At 41.3% G+C, this 25086-nt stretch overlaps 1 protein-coding gene and 1 pseudogene across 10 annotated transcripts in view; both read right to left on the reverse strand.

Annotated features, from left to right (window-relative positions):
* Positions 1 to 25086, reverse strand: part of LOC110488691 (protocadherin alpha-C2) — a 211968-nt gene that overhangs the window by 135273 nt on the left and 51609 nt on the right. For 2 of the 9 annotated variants that reach the window (XM_036942827.2, XM_090198269.1), the window contains exon 1: positions 18733 to 21272. The exons of 5 other annotated variants lie outside the window; for them this stretch is intronic. In XM_036942827.2, the coding sequence (XP_036798722.2) occupies positions 18733 to 21096 (2364 nt within the window). In that variant the 5' untranslated portion in view covers positions 21097 to 21272. Of the gene's footprint in view, positions 1 to 15582; positions 18143 to 18732; positions 21273 to 21927; positions 24449 to 25086 lie in introns of those variants that run through there. 2 more of the 9 variants (XM_090198270.1, XM_036942813.2) reach the window with 2 other exon arrangements.
* On the reverse strand, positions 7728 to 14906 carry LOC110488696 (protocadherin alpha-3 pseudogene; annotated as a pseudogene). The gene is made up of 6 exons (XR_005035906.2): positions 11198 to 14906; positions 10291 to 10379; positions 9149 to 9282; positions 8637 to 8977; positions 8201 to 8312; positions 7728 to 7912 (listed from the first exon to the last, which is right to left on the reverse strand). The product of XR_005035906.2 is annotated as a protocadherin alpha-3 pseudogene (transcript).

The raw sequence follows: 25086 nt of genomic DNA on the forward strand, positions 1-25086 counted from the left end.
CTGTGTAACCAGATTCACTCAAACCTCTCCCCTCCTCTCCTGTCCTTATCTGCCCAGAAGGATCAGGGGGAAGGCTAGGGAGAGTCAATATTTCTGGGTGCTGAATGTGTGTTCATTTGGCATGAGGGGCGGTTGCATAACTAACCCTCTGTCTCTGTGTGTGTGTGGGGCAGTGGGTTGTCTCAGAGGCACTGTCATTAGTTTGATAGTCATTCTGCGCAGCACCAAAGGAACCTGAATAGCTGAGGGAGTGACGTTGATGAGCCTGTGTCATCTGTGCGTGTGTGTGTGTCCCTGTGGATGCATGGTGTGAGTGCTTGTCTATAAATTGGATTACCTTAACCATTTTAAATGAATTTGTGTGTGTGTGTGTGTGTGTGTGTGTGTGTGTGTGTGTGTGTGTGTGTGTGTGTGTGTGTGTCTGTGTGTGTGTCTGTGTGTGTGTGTGTGTGTGTGTGTGAACAACATAGGATGGGTGCGCTTTTGCGGTACACTGCTCTGGGTGGCTGTGTGTGTAAATGAGATTACCATCACAGCTTTGACCTGGATGTGAGTGACACTGAGTCCTAACAAAGAAACGGTGAACAAAATGTGTGCCTTACTGACACACAACAGCTTCCAGCACATACAGAACAACATCCCCATCCACAACCACAACCCCACAGGCATGGCAGAGAGAGATGAGGAGGGAGAGGGAAGGGAGCGGGGATATGGGGGAAGGGAGAGAGAGAGAGAGAGAGAGAGAGAGAGAGAGAGAGAGAGAGAGAGAGAGAGAGAGAGAGAGAGAGAGAGAGAGAGGGAGGGGCAGGAGGATGGAGGGAGAGAAACAGCACATGGGGATGGAGGTGTAGGAAGAGATGTTTAGAAAGACGATAGAGAGAGTGGTAGTGAGAGAGGAGAGAGGTGGAGAAGGAAGACGTTGAGACAGGGGGGAGAAGGGAACTTGACAGAAATGGGGAGCAGGAACAATGAGCGGGGTAAGGGATGAGGGGAAATTGGAGTGAATGGGAGAGTACAGAAAAGAGAGGAGGGAGCAAATGGGCAGCCAGGTCACCTGTGATACAAGTCAGTATTTGACATCCATCCATGTCTGAGGACGTCAGGAGAATATGTGGAAACCGGCCACTGTTAACTTCAAGTAGGTTTCAGTTTTGCCAGGGCGTTGTGGACAGGGATGGGAGATAGGTGTAAGCATCTGCCATCTAATTCGGAAGGTTGCAAGTTCGAATCCAGCGATCGAGAGTTAACCCTAACCTTAAAAATTCAGAGTTAACACCTAAACTTAAACACTTTGAAATGTGACGTTTGCAACAACTTCTACATGTAATGTTTGAGAAACATGGATGAACGTCTAATTCTGACATGAGTCTGTGGGAGCTAGTTGCAAATGGGATAGGCCACGGTCTGAAAACCAAAGAAAATTGTAGAAGGAACAGAGAAAGAGGGACAGAGAGAAAGTACAAGTGAGGGGTTGAGCGAGAGAAAAGGGAATGGAAACAGAAGGGAGCTTCGGGAGAAGGTAGTGTGTGTGCAGCCATCTAAAATAAGGCCAATTCTCTGCCTGCTGAATTGAGGTACAATACCGCTTAAAAGCTTTAGCGGCTGGCTGTAATACTCCTCCCTGCTTCTGCTACACTCTCTCCCTATGACACAGACCACACTCTCACAGGGAGAACACTCTCACACAATTAACCAAGACAACCGACACACTGACACACCACAAAGGTGCATTACAGTGTGAGCATTCTTGATCTTAGACACTCGGCATACTAACACAATTACAGACTAAGCAAGCACACACAAAGAGACACTGAGGCAAAGCTATACCACGGCTCCAAAAATACAATGTATGAATGAAGTACTGTGCACATTGTACTAGGATGAAGTAGGCTACACGCTCAGACACATCAACCAACATACTGTTGTGAATTTAGCAAGGTTGTTTGCATGTTTCACAATCACAACCTTCTGTTCCAAAAGGGAATGTGCCAACCACAGTCCCAATAGATTAACTTACACGTCATGATAGACACCAATAGCTACACCACACACACTATGGATGGAGGGAGCAAATGTGGCCCAGTGAAACCATGTATATTCACAACAACAAAAAAACATGTGACCCGTTGAAGTCATGACAGCACTTGTTGGCTAAATGAGACACACACTCCCATCTGCTGTCCTAGCATGGCTTGGCACTGCCACTGTGTATGCACTGACACACACACACACACACACACACAGGCTAATCACCAAACTGGGCATTAGGCATTGGACATTGAACAGAAACACTGAAGGGGATATCATCACCGTTTACAAATGGGAAGGCTGCTATCAAATCTTCATGGAGCATTCTCATTATTGCTACTGTCCATTTCACACACCACTGACCCACCCATTTCAGGCTTTTGAGTACTGATATCTCACTGTCTTTCTCCGTCTTCTGCATTGTTTCACATTCCTCTCAATCATTCTATATGAGTATTAGTGCCACTGAATAGTAATGATCTATTGTACTGCACTGCCATCTTGGTTCCAATTACACTCACTCTTATTACTAGCCTATGGAATTATCGAAGTATGAAATCTGAAGTGACCTAGTTGAGTAAAAATAGAAAATTGCCATAATGCAATATATTTAATAATGTGTTGATCTATTTTCACATGTACTGTTGCTTTTCTGTTGACACCATCTGTTGACCAAATATTACAATGAGGAATTCGCTAACATAATCCGTGTTTCAATCAAAACTAAACCCATTTTCATTAAATACTGTGAGATGGTAGAAGAGGAACCATACAAAAGACACGACGTCCCCTCCCCCTCACATCCTTCTCCCTTTCCCTCACCCCTGTTGCTGAGACCACTGCACTGCACGGGAGACTCTCCAACATGCGGTGGAAAACCAGCGAATACAGAGAGGTAATTCTGCCAGTGCGTTGCTAGGGAAACAGCATCATCGCCTAAAATCTGCCTCATTCAGCCACACTCATAGCGGATGAAACACAAGCTATCTGTTAGCCAATAACATGAGGCCGTTTGTGAAAATCAAAACAAGGGCACCGGAGCTAACCTTTATTACGTCAACCGCGCAGCCGCAGCATTAGAACACAAACGGAGGGGGAACTGGAAAGGAACATGTAAATAATGAATGGCAGTTCCCTAGCGAAGCCAAGCAGCGCACTTTCACACCACCCGACTGGCTAGGCGACGGGTGTCAGCGTGTGCAAGAGACAGGCAACTCTTTCTCTCTCAGCCACACGCGGCTCGCATAATCAACCACTAGTTACCATGGTGCACAGGCCTTCAGACACAGGCATGCAAGCAAACACCACTTTCTCTTATTAGGCTACATGCTCTAACCTGCATTTGTCAAAGAGGTAGGCATACACATGAACAATGAACATAAGACAACGCATCTTCTGTTTAGTTGACATCCTTAAAGGGCACGGGTAGAATGTTAGAAACGAGAACAATTTGACTGGCTGAAATGTAGTCCTATGTGACAGTGTCGTGGCTTTAAGGTTGCATTCAATCGCCAATAGACTGTCTTTCTGATGGGGTGTAGCTCCAAATAAGGATTATGAAAAGTCTCTAACTGCTGAAATTGATTCCTTCACGGACACAACACAAGCCCAACAGGGAAACACGGTAACAAGGCCCTGTAAATACAAGGCTGAAGTTGCCCCTAAGATCAGCGTTGCATTTGACTTCCTAATGGTTAAGATATGGATGGTTTAGGATTAGCTGGTTCTACACAGTAAATTTATCTGAGTAAAACTGGTCCCAGTCTAAATAGAGTAAAACTTACTCGTTGCAGAGTTATTTCTACAAACTGTAATTTACTCTATTTAGCTTTATGGAAACAACTCTGCCAATTCACTGAATATATGCAATTGAATATTATCAGTCAAGAGTAGCATTTGTACAACTAAACGTCAATAAGTCAGAAGTCAGTATTTAACAAAGCACTTTATTCTTAAATGTAAGACATTTGCAATACATACATCAAAATACTGATGATAATAAAATAAAATTGTGGACTGAAATGAAATGTTGGCCTCTGTTCACTTTAATACATGTACATAGAAAAGCTCAATATTGCAATTCAATACATCTAACAATGACATGGAGGATTTTGTGAAACTAGCATCTCAGATATCAAAAACACTGATGATCAAATAAAATTGTGGCCTCTGTAAAATTACATGTTGGCATCTGTCCCTCCTTTAAAAGTAAATCAAAAAGCCAATATTGCAATACAATACATCTTGGTTTTAAAGAGCTTACTGTGCAGTTTTTAGAGTCACGGGAAACAGTATGAGACAATAAACAAAGTTGAATCACCACAACTGTAAGACATCTGTATATCAAATGCTTTGTGACAGAAAAGCTCCTTAACATCCACTACATAAGGTCCCTCTGTTGCACACCAACTCTATCTGCATTAAAATGCTCATGAAGACATTTATAGGGCAAAAGTAACCAACAGTAATCACTCATCTTTAACAACAATATGGTGGATTTTCTGAAAAACTGTCATCTCACAATTAACTTTAAGACAAACAACTAAACTACACATATTTCCATGGTGTTTGGTCCATTTAACATTTAAAACCGTGGTGTCAATTGGTACCCGAAGAGTCTCAGCCATCTTACAGCCCCAGTCCACGACATTTAAAGATAACATTTTACCTGGACTAATCATGACTCTGTTGGTGTCAAATGTCTACCAACTGTATGCTGTTTGACTTGTGTTCTTTTTGCCAATGTTTGTTACATTTAAGCTTTTTAATTTTATTTTAAAGGAATTATGCTTTGCTTCATTTTCATTTTGCGCATGCACCAGCTATGTAAAATTGGTCAAATTTCAAGCATACATGTGGGGTAATGCACCATAAAATTATGCTTCGGTAGCAGCCTCTTTTTTGGAAACAATTGCTTGAATAACCTGTGGTGTTCTGCGATTAAACGTTTCAAAAAAATTGTAACACCCTTTGATATCATTGGAGATATCACTGAAGCAACAGCAACAGTAAATACCAGTGTAGATCATTCGGACAAACTAAGTCTCCAAGTAAACACCAGGACTGGATAGCATTTAACCCCAAGTCATTAGAGTCCTCTCCTAACTTCACTGCAGGAGGTTTGTTGTTTTGCTCCATGTAACCACAGTTAAAGCTCTTTATTCTCCTGTCTATTTCATTTGATGTTGTGTACTTGTCTATCAAGTGCAGTACTAGCAGTTTCATTTCATATTGTGCCACTCCCTCCAAGATATCATGGATAATATCGAGAGAGAAGATGTCACGTGTATTGAAGTACGGCAAGGAGTTTAGAACGCAAGAACGTTTAACACCCATCACATAGGGAAGACTGGGATTTGTCGCCTTTTTTTGGGCAGTGTTCTGCATGAAGTGCTCGAGTTCGCATAACTATCTTGGGTGAATCTTCATCAAATTCAGTCTGAAAGTCGTCTGTCTCAGCAAGACAAAAGCGACATCAATATCTGGCAATGAATGATTCGACAAAACAAAATAAACAGTGAAGACCAAGGTTGTCACCTGTGACTTGGACAATAGTTCCATACACTGGTTGATCATACAAGGGAACCATAATTCCATCCCTCTCAAGTATTTTAATATCCTGCACAATTGGATCAAGTATTTTAGAAAAGCCATGTTTTAATGTCTTGGGCATGAAATAAAGCAACCAAATTACTATTAAGCAGAAATGATTTGAACTTTGGAGAAAAATTACATAAGTTGAAATAGATTGCTCCTAATTTATTTTGTTTTCCCTGTTTTGATCCAAGAGGATTTACAGTTTCAAAACCATCACAGAGAAGCTGTATCTGAATTGCTTCTGTTTTGAAAATAGAGCATGGCTCTTGGAACAGATCTCCATCACATAAGTCATAAAGTTCTCTTGAACTGGAATCAGGCTGCATCATCTCCTTTATATTTGGGTGTTTGTAAATAAACGAATGTTTTCAAAATTGGGATGTAAACAAATATATCAATGACAATCATTTGATCGTAGCCTCCCGTAGTCCGATTGCATTGTGTATCAGAGCTTGTACCAAGAACGTATTCACTGGGTCTACCCTTCCCCACTTTTCTGTAAAATACTGCCTTCTCTTACTTTCAGAATTTAATACACCAAAGGGATTTTACATTTTTTCAAAACACTGATCAATTTTACACTCAATGTCACTTTTAATAGGCTCCTGTATAGACAGACTTCTTCCCAGATCCTTTAGCTTGAATATGAATATCATCAACTATCTCTTCATTGGAAATTACCAAAGAGCTAATGGTTGTTTCACCTACACTTGCCACTTTAAGTTCAGCTATGGTTGCAGCGCAGCTGTCTACAAGACTCTTATTGGCAAGGACTGAGTCAGAAGGGGAACTTGATGGCAGGTCATCAAAATGACTTACTGCTACATATTCAGGAGCCTTCACCGTGATCAGAACAAGGTTCATGTGCTTTATAAAGATCCTTTCTAAACCCAGAAAAAGTGCCATAAACTTGTGAACTACCAGCCTGACCGCATTTAAGACCAAGTGTCTTTCCTTGACAAAGTCTGTGGACCAACTTCAAGTGTTTTGTCAAGGAATTGGCATTTGCCTGTGGGCTTTTGCAAGCAAAACACAACATTTTAGATGAATGATATGAAAACATTTGTGTGAAAGGAAAAAGGTTATTTCCCATGCTGCGTTTTAACCCTTTGCAACTTCAAAACTTTTAGTAACTCAATGCAGCATCCGAGCCCTCAACTCTGCAACCCTAGGATTAACCTTGGTGGTATCAACATCAATTTCATAAATTGTGGTTTGCAAAAGTTGTACACATTTACCAGATCCTGATTGTACAAGGTACCAAAGACAAACATGAGCTTTGAAAAGCTCATCAAAACAGGCAATAGAGTCTGGTGACTTACAAGGTATTACATGTTTGTCAATCACAATGAGTACTTGTGAATCCCACTCCTCTGGGAACCCACAGCAAGCAGATAGGGTTGAAGGCTTTCCATGACGGTCTCCAGATGCCCCTTAGTGTGCTATTAAAATGAGTCACGGTTCGCAAACAGTTTGTGAAAATGTAAATTACAGCTACACATGATCTTACCATGACTTGTCCATAATCTTAAAAGTAGTTATTAGGATTAGGAATGGGGACAGAACAGTCAACTGTAATGACACCGTGATAAACTTCAATGTGTTCACTGGTGTGTCTGGTTGAGATTTTTCCTGGTCTCTTGCAGCCATGAGGTGACGGTGGCAGAAGGTGGACAAGGACCAAAATGGAGGACATGTCACTGTCCCATCCTGAAAGTACACATTTTCACTGAAAGTTACATCATCCCATTTGCTTTCAAAAACAATGCTCCCTTCCATTAGTATAATCATTTATTCCAGCATACCATTCAGCATTTTGAACCAGGTCGCCTGTCTGTGTGAGGCCACTGCTTTGGTCAATGACTTTCTCCTTGTAGAGAGTAGGCCACTTCTCCAGGAACTTTGCAGAGGTTGCATCACCAAACATCAGACTAAAATCTTGCTCAATCCGCAGACAAGATGGAACAAGTCAAGACAGAACAGTAAACATTATGGTGTGGCACTATCGTCATGTAATATATCACAGTCCTAATCAGACTGTCGTAGAACAGAAAACAATTGTCCTGACAGTTTTAAGGCAAGGCAGTCGAAGATCCACATACCATTGCTGCTATGTCTTGGAATCTTGGAAACGCTGTGAATATTTCAGAGGACTTCACTGGCTCATGAACCATATTTTGACAATAGGCGAACATCTTCTCCTTTACAATTGTTTCATCAGCTGTATGCTTCAGCTGTATGTTAGACTCCTTCAGAGAGGAAAACTGTCCATCAGCTTTTGGACCACCTGTAACATGGTGAAACGTTTACAGATTACTGGGTTTGTCTGCTCTATACAAGTATACAATATTGTGTCATAAGATGTAAAAAAACAAGGCTCGGAAACTCTGCAAAGATGGCCATGCATGCAGTTATGTCACCAGATGAAAAGTAGGATTTATTTGACTCAGAAACAGAATTAATACTAAGAAATACTAAAAGAGTAAGAGACTAAGAAACCCTTGCTTATACAGATGTTCAGATAGAATTATTCTCTGGTCATGTGTCATGAATGAGACTAACTACAATCACTTACACGTCAGTGACTGATGCATGGTCTTCTGTCGTCCCTCTGATGCTTCCCTTTGCACAAATTTCAGTCTCCATGCTAGATATCCACTCCCATCTTCTGCACTGTAATAATGCTCCTAAAGTGAAGTATAATTCAGTTTGAGGGAGCAGGTTAAAATCTCTTCATATTCATCCTTAAAACTACAGATGTGCCCATAGATGAAGATCAACAGGTCTGACCCTCGCAGTGCAGAACATAACTGGGCTTTTATACCACCAGAGTTGAGCTTAGGAGAGATGGCAGAGATGGTGGGCATACAGACATGTTAACAGATCTATAGTTTAAATAAAAACATCACCCAACAGTAAAACAATGTAAATATTGCCATTCTGGAAAAATTGTAAGGTTTAAGAGTCCCAGAGAGTTAAAAAAGGTTAGACTTTGTTTTTAATGTACTTACATAACCAAATTTGCTCCTAGGATCAGCCAGGTATGGGAACAAAGCAATGATGCCCTTTGCGTAGTCCTCTAACACGCCTTGAAGGACTTGTCCTAGACACACACACTTTACTGTTTGAGATCCAAACAAAAGTATTGTGTAAATCACAACTCTGCTAAAAATTGTGTTAGGTGGTAAGGTATGTAATGAGTATATGACATATACCCATGTTCACTTGTCATTTGAGCAACTAATATCTTGGTCATATCGCGTCTTCTGCTATCTGTTAGGCTTTTTGTCCGAGCACACTCATTCATGATCCTCTCTCCTCCAGGTTTGTTGTTCAGAATGTCTTCAATCATCTAAGTCGGAGTAATTTCAAAAAGGAACACATTAACACTTTTAAAACAGCAATGAAATAGCAAGTTTAATAAAACACACCATGATCACGCTCTCACAACTTTCATTGATGTCATTTATCACTCAATCTTCAAGTTTGGCATTTGTTTAAACTGGTCATTTGCAGTACTTACATGAGATAGACGATTATCCTCAGCTGTCTTTCTTGTAGCAGGACTCTGCTGCAATATAATGGTGTCATCGGAGTCCCCCCCATTGTATCCACTGTATTTTGATAAGGAGCTGCTTGCAGAAGAGCTCAACGAATCTAGCAATCATGTTAACATTTAACTGGTGTGATTAACACTGTAATTATAACACAATTTAGGTGGAAACATACATTATTATGATTAGACGACTTTTGTTAATGACAAGCGGAATGCAAAAACGTAACATTTTGAATTGATTAGGCCCACTACTGTTCTAAACGGGGTGGGAGAGGTGAGCACAGAAACAAAGACATTTTAAAATATCAAAATGAGAAAAGAAATCAGCAGAGAAATCTGCTTGTCTCACATATTCAGAACATGTGTTAGGCTAGCTAGGAGTGTATGGATGAATGTGAAGCACTAAGCTAATAAGCAACTACCCATCAGGATTTGGGTCTTGCGGTAAACAAATCTCCAGCACACCAAGGTCTTGCTTCTTTAGAAGAAACTCAAACACCTCCTCATCAACTTCAGTCTCCGATTCATCATAGACTTTTAAGTCCAAGGTTGGAATGTCAAATTTATTGGCAACTGTGATGACAAAATATAGTTGCACAACCTTATTGATTAAATATGTTGTGTATTTTTTTGAGAAAAAACAGAACAGAAGACAGAAATCAAGAGGTCATCTTTACGTGAACATCGTAACCCCAAAACTGACTTCATGCGCCTTTCCTCGTCTTTCCACGTCAATTCCAATTATATGCCATCTACAGCCACGTACTGAATTATTATAACAGCAGTCTGAGTACTATTGCAATACGCCACAGATAGCTATCAACACATATTGTGGCAGCATACAAATGTTAGTATCACTTATTCTTTAAAACCATTAATGACAGGCAAAGACAATGAGCGCGGCTACAGATGAGCATAATTAGACAACTCCCAAAACATAAATCAATCTTTGACTGATCTGTGATTTGGGGAGGTGCTTGTTTGCTTTGTATTCATTATCAGCAAGGAAATTGGCAATCAATTTGACAGTAAATATAAAGTAAGTATATTTAAAGTGTAAGTATGTTGTTCCATTGGACATTGTGTGAAATGTTTAACTTTTCACTCACCTCAATCCAAAAAGGATTTGAAGGTCAGTTGCACCTCATAACAAATGTACTTCTGACAATCCCTGTACTTCACTCGTACAGCCTGCATCCTTGATGACAAGAAAACAGGTTAATTTAAATTGCATTAAGACAAATATGCACAAATTACAAGAGAGCAGTGCTCTGTTTAGAGTAAAACATGTGTTGCATCGACCTGCCTGACGCTAAATACTGTCTACTAACTACTAACAGCTTTCTTTTCAGAGTGAAACGCACGTGTCTTACCGACCAAACAGCAGCTAAAAATTGTCTAACTCTAGAGTTCAGAGTAAAACGCGGGTGTTGCACGGACCAAACTGAGCTAAAACTGTCCATCAGCTCTGTTCAGAGTAAAATGCAGGTGTCAGACCGACCAAACTGCAGCTAAAAACTGTCTAATCGCTCTAAACTTGAGTGAAACACACATGTAACACAGACCAACTGTCGCTAAAATGTCAGAGCAGTGCTCTGTTTAGAGTAAATCACGTGTTGCATCGACCTGCATGACGCTAAATACTGTCTAATAACAACTAACAGCTCGCTTTTCAGAGTAAAACACATGTTGCACCGACTAACCTGCTGGCCGATACTTCGTCAGTAAAGTCCGCTAGCTACAGATAATAGCTAATACCGCTCTGTTGAAAATGTAAAACAGGTGATGCACCGATCCACTGGGCGTACATACTGTCCATAAACCACTAAAAGTGGTGTAACTTAATGTTGCTGTAGATAGCTATCTAATTAGCTCTAGCTAGATGCCCACATTAGTATCTTACTACGCAAATAGTGCGGCAACAGAGAGCCTACACTACAATGCTAGCTAGCTAGCTATAATGATGCTCAACAGTTTGAATTTGCACACAAAGTTAACCAGTAACAGTGAACTTACCTGGAACTCTGATTAAGTTCAGAAGTGAAGAAATGCTGTGGTTCAGTGAATGACTACGGATGTTCGGCGGATCCACGCCCTCCATCGGTCCACTCTTTCCTTTCACGAGACACTTGCAAATGGACAAATGGCGGGAAATCTAAATTTAACCAACATTAGTGGGCGTGGTCATGCGGTTTTACTCCAATAGAATTTCATCTTTATTTTAGCTCCCAGTCCAGCTGCTGCTGGTAATAACTCGACTCTAACATGATTTCATTTTCACTACTTGAGAGGAAAATCACTTTACCTCCAGAAAAAACACTCCAGTTTTTACTGTGTAGATCTGCAGTGAGGGCCAGGCTCCTACTGGAGCTGTACCTCTGGTTCACTAATCTACGAATCACATATACAGTATTTCATGCTAACTTGTTTGTATGCTTGATAGATTGGATAATCAATACATTGCCAAGCTCAGGCTGACCCTCCTGAATGAGCAGATTGTAGCGACCATGTCATCTTTGCCGCTCCAGAGGCGAGTTCAACAAGGCTTATGTTTGCAGCGAACTTGTTGCCAGAGTAACATCGATGATTTGAATTAATATTCTAAAATGTTACCCTGAAACATCAAACAGCTACTTTTTGTAAGGATTTTACACTGAAAATGACTAAGCTATTCCTACTAAAAAATATTAGAAAGTCCACATAGCCACATTATTATTTTTAGCAGCAGTTTAGACCCGAACAGACACTTATGTTCGCCACACAATATCTCCAAAGACTGTTCGCTAACCTTAACAAAACAAATGAAATATGTTCGCCAACGTGTGCGAACTATTTCCGTTGTTGAATGCAGCTCCAGTGTAAGTGACGTCTAACCAGAGAATCAACCCACCATACGACCAATAGAAAAGGTATTGATAGTTATTTGATTGGTTGAATCAGATGTGTCAACTGGACCTATTCCATCTTCAGTATTTTCACATTTCAGCACCATGTAATCTCATGTAAGGGTATGACTGTCATGTCCCAATAACGTAACAGGCCTATCTCTATCCACTCAACTACACAAGTCATGTAAGAAGTTCAACTAATTGAGGCATACACAACAGTACAAAAAAGGCAACATTAAGACCCTCATATACTCAGTGTTGAACTCCCTTAGCCCAATACACATCTTACCTCTCCAGAAGCGCTTCTGTGTTCAGGTAGCACTAGAGTATTCCCATTGCTGCCCGGGACTATTGTAGAACCTATACTCATTCTGGGTCCAACTAACATGTACCGATTGTCTCCGGATCTGTACTGGATGCTGTGGCACAGTGTCCCGTCGTAATTCACATCTTGTAAATACTTGGAGGAATAGTCTGTGGGTTTGGAGCACTGCATTGCAATCAACACGATGATACTGATGAGAAAAAGCGTTGAAACTGACCCCAAAGTAATGATCAAATAAAATGTAACGCTGTTCTCCTCCTCGTCTTTTACTGAACTTTTAACATCAGAAGCTGCAAACGCCTCTTTGGGCTCCACAACGTTGATAATCACAGTAGCTGTTGCTGACAGTGAAACGTTCCCATTGTCTTTTACCAGTATGACCAGTTTATGCTCAGCCTCGTCTGTCTCTGTGAATGACCGACGTGTCCTTATCTGTCCCGTATAGCGGTCCAAAGCAAAGAGACTGTGGTCAGTAACTTCCTGCAGTGAAAATAATAACCAGCCGTTATATCCTATATCAGCGTCATAGGCTCTCACTTTAGTCACCAAATGGCCTGCGTTCACATTGCGGGGAATCTCCTCCACACCTTCAGCAGAACCGTTAGCGCTGACTGGATACAAGATCACTGGAGGGTTGTCGTTCTGATCCAGAATGAACACGTTCACTGTGACGTTGCTGCTTAGTAACGGAGTTCCAGAGTCTGTAGCTACAACTTGGAATTGGAATGTTTTGAGGGTTTCAAAGTCAAAGCTTTTTAGCGCCAAAATGTTTCCATTTTCTGAATTAATGTTGAGAAAAGATCCCCATTTAATCTCGTCACCACCGTCTCTCAGAATATGATATGAAATAAACGCGTTTTCATTTATGTCAAGATCTGACGCACTCACCGAAAATACTGAGGCACCTGGGTCGTTATTTTCAGTGACATAGAAAGTATAGGGACTCAGTGAAAACTCTGGACAGTTATCATTCACATCTGATACAACAACCCTTACAGTTTTTACAGATGACATGGACGGCTGGCCTGCGTCTGTAGCAAATATTGTTAGATCATATTCAGATTGTTTCTCTCTATCCAGTGGGGACTTGGTTATTACAGAGTACATGTTATCTTGTAAAGACGGCATTAGTTTGAAAGGTATATCTTCCAATACAGAACATGTAACTTTCCCATTGAGACCAGAGTCCAAATCATTAACACTGATTAGTGCTACAGTCGTTCCGGGCTTGGAATCTTCGGGGATTGCCTTAGAAAATAATGTCACCTCTATCTCAGGTGCATTATCGTTGAAGTCAACTATTTTAATTTTTACACTCTTGTCCGTTGTCAGGGGAACGGGTCCTTGATCTGATGCCTGTATATCATTCAGATAACTATCTTTTTCCTCAAAGTCTATTTGTCCTGTCACAGTTATTTCACCGGTTACGGTGTCTAAATTAAATAGTTTCCTTAACCTGCTGTTGACGTCGTTGCCAAATGAATAAATTATATCCCCGTTCAGACCACTGTCTAAATCGGTGGCATTTACCCGTATCACCATTGTTCCCAAAGGAGCGTTTTCAGTTAACCTTACAGTATATTCATCTTTAGTGAACACCGGGGTATTGTCGTTAACATCCAATACATCAACAGATATTGCAAGAGTTCCAGATCTAGGAGGTTTTCCACCGTCAATGGCAGTGAGGAGGAGTTTGTGGCTCCTTACTGCTTCTCTGTCTAGTGGTTTATGTAAAACCAGAAACGGCATTTTGCCATCCTCACCTCGGTCTTTAACTTCTAAACGAAAATGGTCATTGTGACTCAGTTTATATTGTTGAACGGAGAATGGATCTCTATCTGGGTCGCGCGCAGCTTGTAGCTGAAATCTCGCCCCCGGTGACGCTGACTCAAAAATCTCTAAACGTTTCTCTTTCTCCGCAAAGCTGGGAGAATGGTCGTTAACGTCTACCACCTCTACAGCAACATAATGGATCTCCAGCGGGTTTTCTAGAACGGTTTTCAGGTTGATTAAACACACGCTGCTCCTTTCACACACCTCCTCTCGGTCTATTTTTCGGTTCATATACAAGATGCCGTCATTCTGGTTTACCTGGAAAAGGGGGTCGGTCGAGCCAGACACGATTCGAAATCTCCTATCCTTCAAGGTGCTCAGTTCTATTCCCAAATCCTTAGCTACATTCCCCACGACAGTTCCTTCCGTAAGCTCTTCAGAGATGGAGTATCTTATCTGAGCAGAAGCTCCGCTCCAAAAGAGAACCAAAGCAACCATGAACGCGACCCACTGGCATCGCTCCTGCAATGCCCCGCGTCCTCTTTGTTCCATGTTTTATGGTTTAAAAAAATCCCGAGCACTTCCACTATGCCTCTAATGGTAAACTAATCTTATCCATCGCAGTCCCAAATATGATCACAGCTCGTTAACTTACAGTATGTTGGCGATGAAAGGTTTTAAATTACAATGTATCCTCGATGCTCACGGCTGAATTCTGCTACTGACGAAATAGCAAACCAGCTCTAAAGGGCGGACTCAAAAGTATGGCCAATAGATTTTTTTCATAAGCACTATTTTACTTGCGCACTGACACCATGCGTTTCCACCTCACATTGCAGGATTTCGTAGGGTAATTATACCCTTTACGAACCATTACTACCCCAATACCGAGTGCTATTTCGAAACAGAAACGTGCAAAAAATACAACAATATTAAAAAACATTGTTCTGGTTAGGCAAAGATGAGACATGAATGGAAAAGATCTTTATGAGAAGTCAGGGTGTGTGTGTTGACGTTTAGAAAATGCTGCTAATATAGCCTTAGTGAATCTATAAATGATCGTTAACCATTCCAGGAGAATTTTGCCAAAACGAAGATGCAGAATGAACTCTGCAATGTTTCAGCACCATGGACAGCGAAACCACAAAGTGCAGTGACTTCAGAAGAGAAAAAAACGTAGGACAGGACCCTCTTGAAGTAAAACGAATATTGCTAATACACCCATTATTGTCATAACACAGACAAGTGCATGTTCTGTTGTCACCTACAATACTGGCAATCATATTTGACACTCCATAAGCTATACGCATACATTCAACCCCTTAGGCACAGATCCTGTAAGCATCAGGAATATCACTTAGAAAATACCGAAAACCAAATAGTTGCTACTCATGGCAAAGTGGTCAACATCTTACCTCTCCAGAAGCTCTTCTGTGTTCGGGTATCACTAGAGTATTTCCATTGCTGCCCGGGACTATTGTAGAACCTATACTCATTCTGGGTCCAACTAACATGTACCGTTTGTCTCCGGATCTGTACTGGATGCTGTGGCACAGTGTCCCGTCGTAATTTGTATCTTGTAAATACTTGGGCGAATAGTCTGTGGTTTTGGAGCACTGCATTGCAATCAACACGATGATACTGATGAGAAAAAGCGTTGAAACTGACCCCAAAGTAACGATCAAATAAAATGTAACGCTGTTCTCCTCCTCGTCTTTTACTGAACTTTTAACATCAGAAGCTGCAAAAGCCTCTTTGGGCTCCACAACGTTGATAATCACAGTAGCTGTTGCTGACAGTGAAACGTTCCCATTGTCTTTTACCAGTATGACCAGTTTATGCTCAGCCTCGTCTGTCTCTGTGAATGACCGAAGTGTCCTTATCTGTCCCGTATAGCGGTCCAAAGCAAAGAGACTGTGGTCAGTAACTTCCTGCAGTGAAAATAATAACCAGCCGTTATATCCTATATCAGCGTCATAGGCTCTCACTTTAGTCACCAAATGGCCTGCGTTCACATTGCGGGGAATCTCCTCCACACCTTCAGCGGAACCGTTAGGGCTGACTGGATACAAGATCACTGGAACGTTGTCGTTCTGATCCAGAATGAACACGTTCACTGTGACGTTAGCGCTTAGGGACGGAGTTCCAGAGTCTGTAGCTACAACTTGGAATTGGAATGTTTTTAACCTTTCAAAGTCAAAGCTTTTTAGAGCCAAAATGTTCCCATTTTCCAAGTTTATGTTTAGAAAAGATGCCCATTTGTTCTCCTCGACACTGTCTCTCGGAATATGATATGAAATCAGAGCGTTTTCATTTATGTCACGATCTGAGGCACTCACTGAAAATACTGAGCCTCCTGGGTCGTTATTCTCAGTGACATAGAAAGTATAAGGACTCAGTGAAAATTCTGGACTGTTATCATTTACATCTGATACAACAATAATAATAGTCTTTACAGATGACAAGGAAGGCTGGCCTTCGTCTTTGGCAACTATTGTAAAATCGTATTGAGATACTTCCTCTCTATCCAGCGGTGACTTGGTGACTACAGAGTACATGTTGTCCTGTAAAGACGGCATTAGTTTGAAAGGGACGTCCTCACGTATAGAACAGATAACTTTCCCATTGAGACCAGAGTCTAAATCATTAACACTTATAAGAGCGACAGTGGTTCCGGATCTGGAATATTCGGGGATTGGCTTAGAAAAGGATGTCACCTCTATTTCAGGTGCATTATCGTTGAGGTCAACAATTTTTATTTTTACGCTTTTGTAAGTTGTCAAGGGAACGGCTCCCCTGTCTGATGCCTGTATATCAATTTCATAGCGATCTTTAACCTCAAAGTCTATCAGTCCTTTCACAATTACTTCACCAGTATTAGTGTCAACATCAAATAGATTACGTAAGTTACTATTTACATTATTACCAAAAGAGTAAATAACCTCACCGTTCAAATCATCATCTATATCCGTAGCGTTTACTTGTACAACTGTCGTGCCAACAGGGGCATTTTCATTCAACATTACAGAGTATGACTCTTCGTTGAAAACTGGCATATTATCATTTACATCTAAAACGTCGACAATTATGTTGATAGTACCAGATCTAGGAGGTATACCTCCATCAATAGCTGTGAGCAGAAATCTATGGGTCCTCGTTGATTCTTTATCTAGCGGTTTCTGTAGATTTAGAATAGGAATTTTACCATCTTCATCTCTGTCCATAACCTCTAAACGGAAATGATCATTGTGGCTGAGTTTATACAGTTGAACAGAATATATTCCACCGTCTGGGTCGCGCGCTGTTTGTAGCTGAAATCGTGCTCCCGGCAATGCGGACTCAGATATCTCTAACCGTTTCTCTTTATCTGGAAAGCTGGGAGAATGGTCGTTAACGTCTAACACCTCCACCGCGACATAATGAATCTCCAGCGGGTTTTCTAGAACGGTTTTCAGGTTGATCAAACACACGCTGCTTCGTTCACACACCTCCTCTCTGTCTATTTTTCGGTTCACGTACAAGATGCCGTCATTCTGGTTTACCTGGAAAAGGGGCTCGGTCGAACCAGACACGATTCGAAATCCCCTTTCCGTTAAGGTGCTTAGCTCTATACCTAGATCCTTAGCTATATTCCCAACGACAGTTCCTTCCTTAAGCTCTTCAGAGATGGAGTATTTTATTTGAGCTGAAGCCCCGCTCCAAAAGAAAATCAAAGCAACTAATAAGACGACCCACTGCCGTCCCCCCAGACATGCCCCGCATCCTCTTTGTTCCATGTTTTCAAGTTAAATAACAATAATCCACAGCACTTCCGCTATTCCTTCATGGTGACAGTTGCCTATCCATTATATAAACAATTATTACCAAAGCTCATTATCCAATAGTGTTTTCAGAATATACAATTGACATGTTATTCTCCCCACGAAGCTCACGACTGCGTTCTTCCTCCAGCGACGGAATAAGCTACGAAACCAGCACGGGGCGGACTCAAAAGCATGACGAGAATTATTTATTTTAGTAGCGTTTTTCTAGTTGGGTACTGACACCATGCGATTCTACCTCAAATTACACTATTCTTGAAGCTTACTAATGGAATCTTGACTAGATAAATAAACGTGACTGCAAAAGTTGTACTGTCTAAAAAAGTCAGCATACATATAACAAACCATTGTCTTCAGGCGACCATAGAGCAAAATGTTGCCTACTCACGTATGCAACAACAGCGAAACAAGGAAATACGAATGAAGAAGAAGAAAAAGAAAATATCCACGTAAACGAGCATGTATTATATTATATATGTTATTACTTTTTGGCAAACTTTTACCAGTCAACAGCACGTTGAACTAAACATTGTTTCATCACCACAAACATGGGCAGCGACCATCAGAGCAATGGCTCTATCATCGAAACTGGGAGATCATGTTGCAGCAAACAAATCTCTTGCTCAGTAAAAAAAAGTACTTCACACATTACCACATAACCCTTTTTGGTCGATGAAATATCAGCCTGGGAGGCTTTCAAAGAAAATTGCATTTTAAAACGCGAGGTCATTTTCAACTTCTTACCTCTCCAGAAGCTCTCCTCCTGTGTTCGGGTATCACTAGAGTATTTCCATTGCTGCCCGGGACAATAGTAGAACCTATACTCATTCTGGGTCCAACTAACATGTATCGATTGTCTCCGGATCTGTACTGGATGCTGTGGCACAGTGTCCCGTCGTAATTCACATCTTGTAAATACTTGGAGGAATAGTCTGTGGTTTTGGAGCACTGCATTACAATCAACACGATGATGCTGATGAGAAAAAGTGTTGAAACTGACCCCAAAGTAATGATCAAATAAAATATAACGCTGTTCTCCTCCTCGTCTTTTACTGAACTTTTCACATCAGAAGCTGCAAACGCCTCTTTGGGCTCCACAACCTTGATAATCACAGTAGCTGTTGCTGACAGTGAAACGTTCCCATTGTCTTTTACCAGTATGACCAGTTTATGCTCAGCCTCGTCTGTCTCTGTGAATGACCGAAGTGTCCGTATCTGTCCTGTATAGCGGTCCAAAGCAAAGAGACTGTGGTCAGTTACTTCCTGCAGTGAAAATAATAACCAGCCGTTGTATCCTATATCAGCGTCATAGGCTCTTACTTTAGTCACCAAATGGCCTGCGTTCCCATTGCGGGGAATCTCCTCCACACCTTCAGCAGAACCGTTAGGGCTGACTGGATACAAGATCACTGGAGCGTTGTCGTTCTGATCCACAATGAACACGTTGACTGTGACGTTTCTGCTTTGTGATGGAGTTCCAGAGTCTGTAGCTACAACTTGGAATTGGAAAGTTTTTAAAGTTTCAAAGTCAAAGCTTTTTAGCGCCAATATATTCCCATTTTCAGAATTAATACTAAGAAAAGATGCCCATTTGTTCTGCTCACCACTGTCTCTCGGAATATTATATGAAATAAGTGCGTTTTCATTTATGTCAAGATCTGAGGCACTCACCGAAAATACTGAGCCTCCTGGGTCGTTATTTTCAGTGACATAAACAATATAGGGACTCAGTGAAAACTCTGGACTGTTATCATTCACATCTGATACAACAACGCTGATAGTCTTTATAGATGACAAGGAAGGCTGGCCTTCGTCTTTGGCAACTATTGTTAGATCATATTCAGATTGTTTCTCTCTGTCCAGTCGGGACTTGGTGATTACAGAGAACATGTTATCTTGTGAAGACGGCATTAGTTTGAAAGGTAAATCTTCAAGTACTGAGCAAATAACTTTCCCATTGAGACCAGAGTCCAAATCATTAACACTGATTAGTGCGACTGTGGTTCCGGGTTTAGAGTCCTCGGGTATTGCATTCGAAAAGGATGTCACCTCAATCTCAGGCGCATTGTCGTTGACGTCAACAATCTTTACTATGACGCTTTTGTCGGTTGTGAGGGGAGCAAGTCCTTGGTCTGATGCTTGTATATCAATCTCATATATATTATTTTCCTCATAATCTATGACACTTTTGACTGTTATTTCACCAGTAATCGAATCCAAAATAAAAAGCTCCCGTACCTTTCTATCTACTTCATTACCAAATGAATATCTAACTTCACCGTTTGCACCTTCGTCTAAATCGGTTGCGTTTACCTGAATGACAGTTGCACCGACAGGAACATTTTCACTAAGCCTTACAGAGTACACGTCTTTAGTAAAAATGGGGGAATTGTCATTAACATCCAATACCTCAATCTTTATTTCGCTGGTGCCAGACCTCACTGGTTTTCCTCCATCCAAGGCTGCAAATAATAACACATGGTTCTTAGTAACTTCCCTATCTAACTGCTTCAGTAAAATTAAAAACGGTATTTTACGGTCTTCACCTCTATCTTTAACTTCTATACGAAAATGGTCATTGTCACTGAGTTTATATTGTTGAACGGAGAATTGGCCACTGTCTGAGTCGCGCGCTGCTTGTAACTGAAATCGCGCTCCCGGTAATGCAGATTCTGAAATCTCTAACCGTTTCTCTTTCTCTGAAAAGCTGGGAGAATGGTCGTTAACATCTAACACCTCCACCGCGACATAATGGATCTCCAGCGGGTTTTCTAGAACGGTTTTCAGGTTGATTAAACACACGCTGCTCCGTTCACACACCTCCTCTCTGTCTATTTTTCGATTCACATACAAGATGCCATTATTCTGATTTACCTGGAAAAAGGGCTCGGTCGAGCCAGACACGATTCGAAATCCCCTTTCTTTCAACGTGCTCAGTTCTATTCCCAAATCCTTAGCTATATTCCCCACTACAGTTCCTTCCTTAAGCTCTTCAGAGATGGAGTATCTTATCTGAGCAGAAGCTCCGCTCCAAAAGAGAACCAAAGCAACCACGTAGGTGACCCACTGCCGTCGCTCCAGCCATGCCCAGCATCCTCTTTGTTCCATGTTTTCAAGATAAATAGCAAAAATCCACAGCAATTCCACTATTCCTTCATTGGTGACTGTTGGCTATCCATTACATCCAGAATATGATTAACACTCATTATTCGATAGTGGTTTAATAATGTCAATGTTATATCTTATTCGCTTCACGATGATGCACAACTGTATTTCTCCAGCGACTGAATAAAAGCTACCAAACTAGCAAAAGGGCGGACTCACAAGTATGACGAGAGGAACTCTACCAGGAGCGTTATTCTAGTTGGGTGCTGACACCATGCGATTCAACCTCACATTACACTGTAATTCAATCGTATTACGGGTATTTGGACGTATCGGAGGAAACGTTAGGTTACAGCATAACTTGTGTGAATATAGAAAGTCAGGATACACGTAATCTCATTCCCAGAACCCTCCGAGGAAATGCGTAAAAGCCTGGGGACGAGGTTAGGCTAGACATCACAAACCATTATGGAAAACGCCTGTTTATGAGAACATAAAACAACACTCAAGTATGCAACGAGTGTCCAATAGGACATAGTGTTGAGAAAGATTTATACAATGAAAGAGGCCAACCTTCACCTGGCAAACAGCGCGTTGAACTTCACAGCGTTTCAGCACCACTGTCATTGACAGCGAACAGGCCCTAGAGCAGTGGATGCGAATGAACTGCCAAGGTACTTCCATGAACGAAGGTGAGGCATAGTGTTATACATCCAATAACCCTCTGACTACTTGATAGGCCTACACTATGCAATTATAATCAAGACAATTTACAAGCTCGGGAACACTATGAGAAAATGGTCGGTAATTATGGAAACGTATTTAATGTCTTACCTCTCCAGAAGCTCTGCTCCTGTTTTCAGGTATCACTAGAGTATTCCCATTGCTGCCCGGGACTATGGTAGAACCTATACTCATTCTGGGTCCAACTAACATGTACCGATTGTCTCCGGATCTGTACTGGATGCTGTGGCATAGTGTCCCGTCGTAATTCGCATCTTGTACATACGTGGAGGAATAGTCTGTGGGTTTGGAGCACTGCATTACAATCAACACGATGATGCTGATGAGAAAAAGCGTTGAAACTGACCCCAAAGTAATGATCAAATAAAATGTAACGCTGTTCTCCTCCTCGTCTTTTACTGAACGTTTAACATCAGAAGCTGCAAAAGCCTCTTTGGGCTCCACAACCTTGATAATCACAGTAGCTGTTGCTGACAGTGAAACGTTCCCATTGTCTTTTACAAGTATGACCAGTTTATGCTCAGCCTCGTCTGTCTCTGTGAATGACCGAAGTGTCCTTATCTGTCCCGTATAGCGGTCCAAAGCAAAGAGACTGTGGTCAGTTACTTCCTGCAGTGAAAATAATAACCAGCCGTTGTATCCTATATCAGCGTCATAGGCTCTCACTTTAGTCACCAAATGGCCTGCGTTCACATTGCGGGGAATCTCTTCCACACCTTCAGCGGAACCGTTAGTGCTGACTGGATACAAGATCACTGGAGCGTTGTCGTTCTGATCCAGAATGTACACGTTTATTGTGACGTTGCTGTTTTGTGACGGAGTTCCAGAGTCTGTAGCTACAACTTGGAATTTGAATGTTTTTAAAGTTTCAAAGTCAAAGCTTTTTAGCGCCAAAATGTTCCCAGTTTCAGAATTAATATTAAGAAATGATGCCCAATTGTTCCCCTCACCACTGTCTCTCAGAATATGATATGAAATAAGAGCATTTTCATTTATGTCATGATCTAAGGCACTCACGGAAAATAGTGAGGCGCCTGGGTAGTTATTTTCACTGACATAGAAATTATAGGGAGTCAGTGAAAACTCTGGACTGTTATCATTCACATCTGACACAACAACGCTGACAGTCTTTATAGATGACAAGGAAGGCTGTCCTGCGTCTTTGGCAACTATTGTGACGTCATAATGAGCCTGTTTCTCTCTATCCAGCGGTGACTTGGTGACTACAGAGTACATGTTGTCCTGTAAAGACGGCATTAGTTTGAAAGGGACGTCCTCAGTTATAGAACAGATCACTTTGCCATTGAGACCAGAGTCTAAATCATTAACACTAATTAGAGCTACAGTGGTTCCGGGTCTAGAATCCTCAGCGATTGCGTTAGAAAACGATGTAATTTCGATCTCAGGCGCGTTGTCGTTGACGTCAATTATCTTTACTAATACACTTTTCTCTGTTGTCAGGGGAACGGGTCCTTGATCTGATGCCTGTATATCAATCAGATAGCTATCTTTTTCCTCAAAATTGATTGGTCCTTTAACAGTTATTTCACCCGTTAAGGTGTCTAAATCAAAAAGTTTCTTCAGCTTGCTCTTCACATCATTGCCAAATGAGTAAATTATATCCCCGTTTACACCACCATCTAGATCGGTGGCGTTTACCTGAATAACCGTTGTGCCTAAGGGAGAGTTTTCATTTAACATGACAGAGTACACATCTTTAGTGAATAGAGGTGTGTTGTCATTAACATCCAATACATCTACAGTTATTTCAATTGTTCCAGATCTCGGTGGATTTCCACCATCAATAGCAGTGAGGAGTAATTTATGGCTTCTTACTGCTTCTCTATCTAGTGGCTTCTGTAAAACCAAAAACGGCATTTTGCCATCTTCCCCTCGGTCTTTCACCTCAACACGGAAATGGTCATTGTGACTAAGTTTATATTGTTGAATGGAGAATGGACCTCCATCAGGGTCATGCGCAGCTAGTAGCTGAAATCTCGCCCCCGGTAACACGGACTCTGAAATATCTAACCGTTTCTCTTTCTCTGGAAAGCTGGGAGAATGGTCGTTCACATCTAACACCTCCACCGCGATATAATGGATCTCCAGCGGGTTTTCTAGAACGGTTTTCAGGTTGATCAAACAAACGCTTCTCCGTTCGCACACCTCCTCTCGGTCTATTTTTCGATTTACATACAAGATGCCGTCATTCCTGTTTACCTGGAAAAGGGGCTCGGTGGAGCCAGAAACGATTCGAAATCCCCTATCTTTCAAGGTGTTTAGATCTATTCCCAAATCCTTAGCTACATTCCCCACGACAGTTCCTTCCTTGAGCTCTTCTGAGGTGGAGTATCTTATTTGAGCAGAAGCCCCGCTCCAAAAGAGAACCAAAGCAACCATGATGGCGACCCACTGCCGTCGCTCCAGCCATGCCCCGCATCCTCTTTGTTCCATGTTCTCTAGATAAATAACAATAATCCACAACACTTTCACTATTCCTCCATTGGTTACCCTTGTCTATCCATTATATTAGCCGAATACCAAAACTATAAAGCTAACACTAGTTTTATTCATGTACATTTCAGGTCTTATTCTGTCCACGATGCTGGACGACTGTAACCTCCAGCGACTGAATAAACTACCAAACCAGCAAAGGGGAGGGTTCAAACTATGACGAGAAGATATCTACCAGGGATATTACTCTAGGTGGTTACTGACACCATGTGATTCCACTTCAAATTACACTATCGTTTAAAACTTTAAATTGTATTTATCCTATATTGAACGCTATCTTGACACAATACATACGAGAGAAAACGTTACTCCAACGTCGTATGGCTATGGGAAACATGGATGCACTTGAAATCAAATCATGATGGTATTTACAATAACTAACTAATTATTCAAGAATGCAACAAGTCTCCACAAGTATATACGATCGAGAAAGATTCATACAGAGTAAGATGAAGGCTTTTGGGTGATGCGTTAACTTTACGTGAGATTATGACTTCATCGCTTTATGGCAAATATACTGTACAATGCACAACGTTTTAGCACCACTACCATGGACAGCGACCATCACGAAGAGGCTGTGAATTAGTTCAGGTGGGAGATAAGGTTATTGCATACAACCCTCTAACTAAAAAACAACATTCTTGACACACTCACAGGATCATTTTGGTCAATTAAGTATTGGCCTGAAATGTTCATGTTAATGTCATTGGTCAATGCTTGGCACAATACATTTGT

This window comes from Oncorhynchus mykiss, chromosome 14 (genome assembly GCF_057628025.1).
Source record: "Oncorhynchus mykiss isolate SJ-2025 chromosome 14, ASM5762802v1, whole genome shotgun sequence".
NCBI classification, from domain to species: domain Eukaryota; kingdom Metazoa; phylum Chordata; class Actinopteri; order Salmoniformes; family Salmonidae; genus Oncorhynchus; species Oncorhynchus mykiss.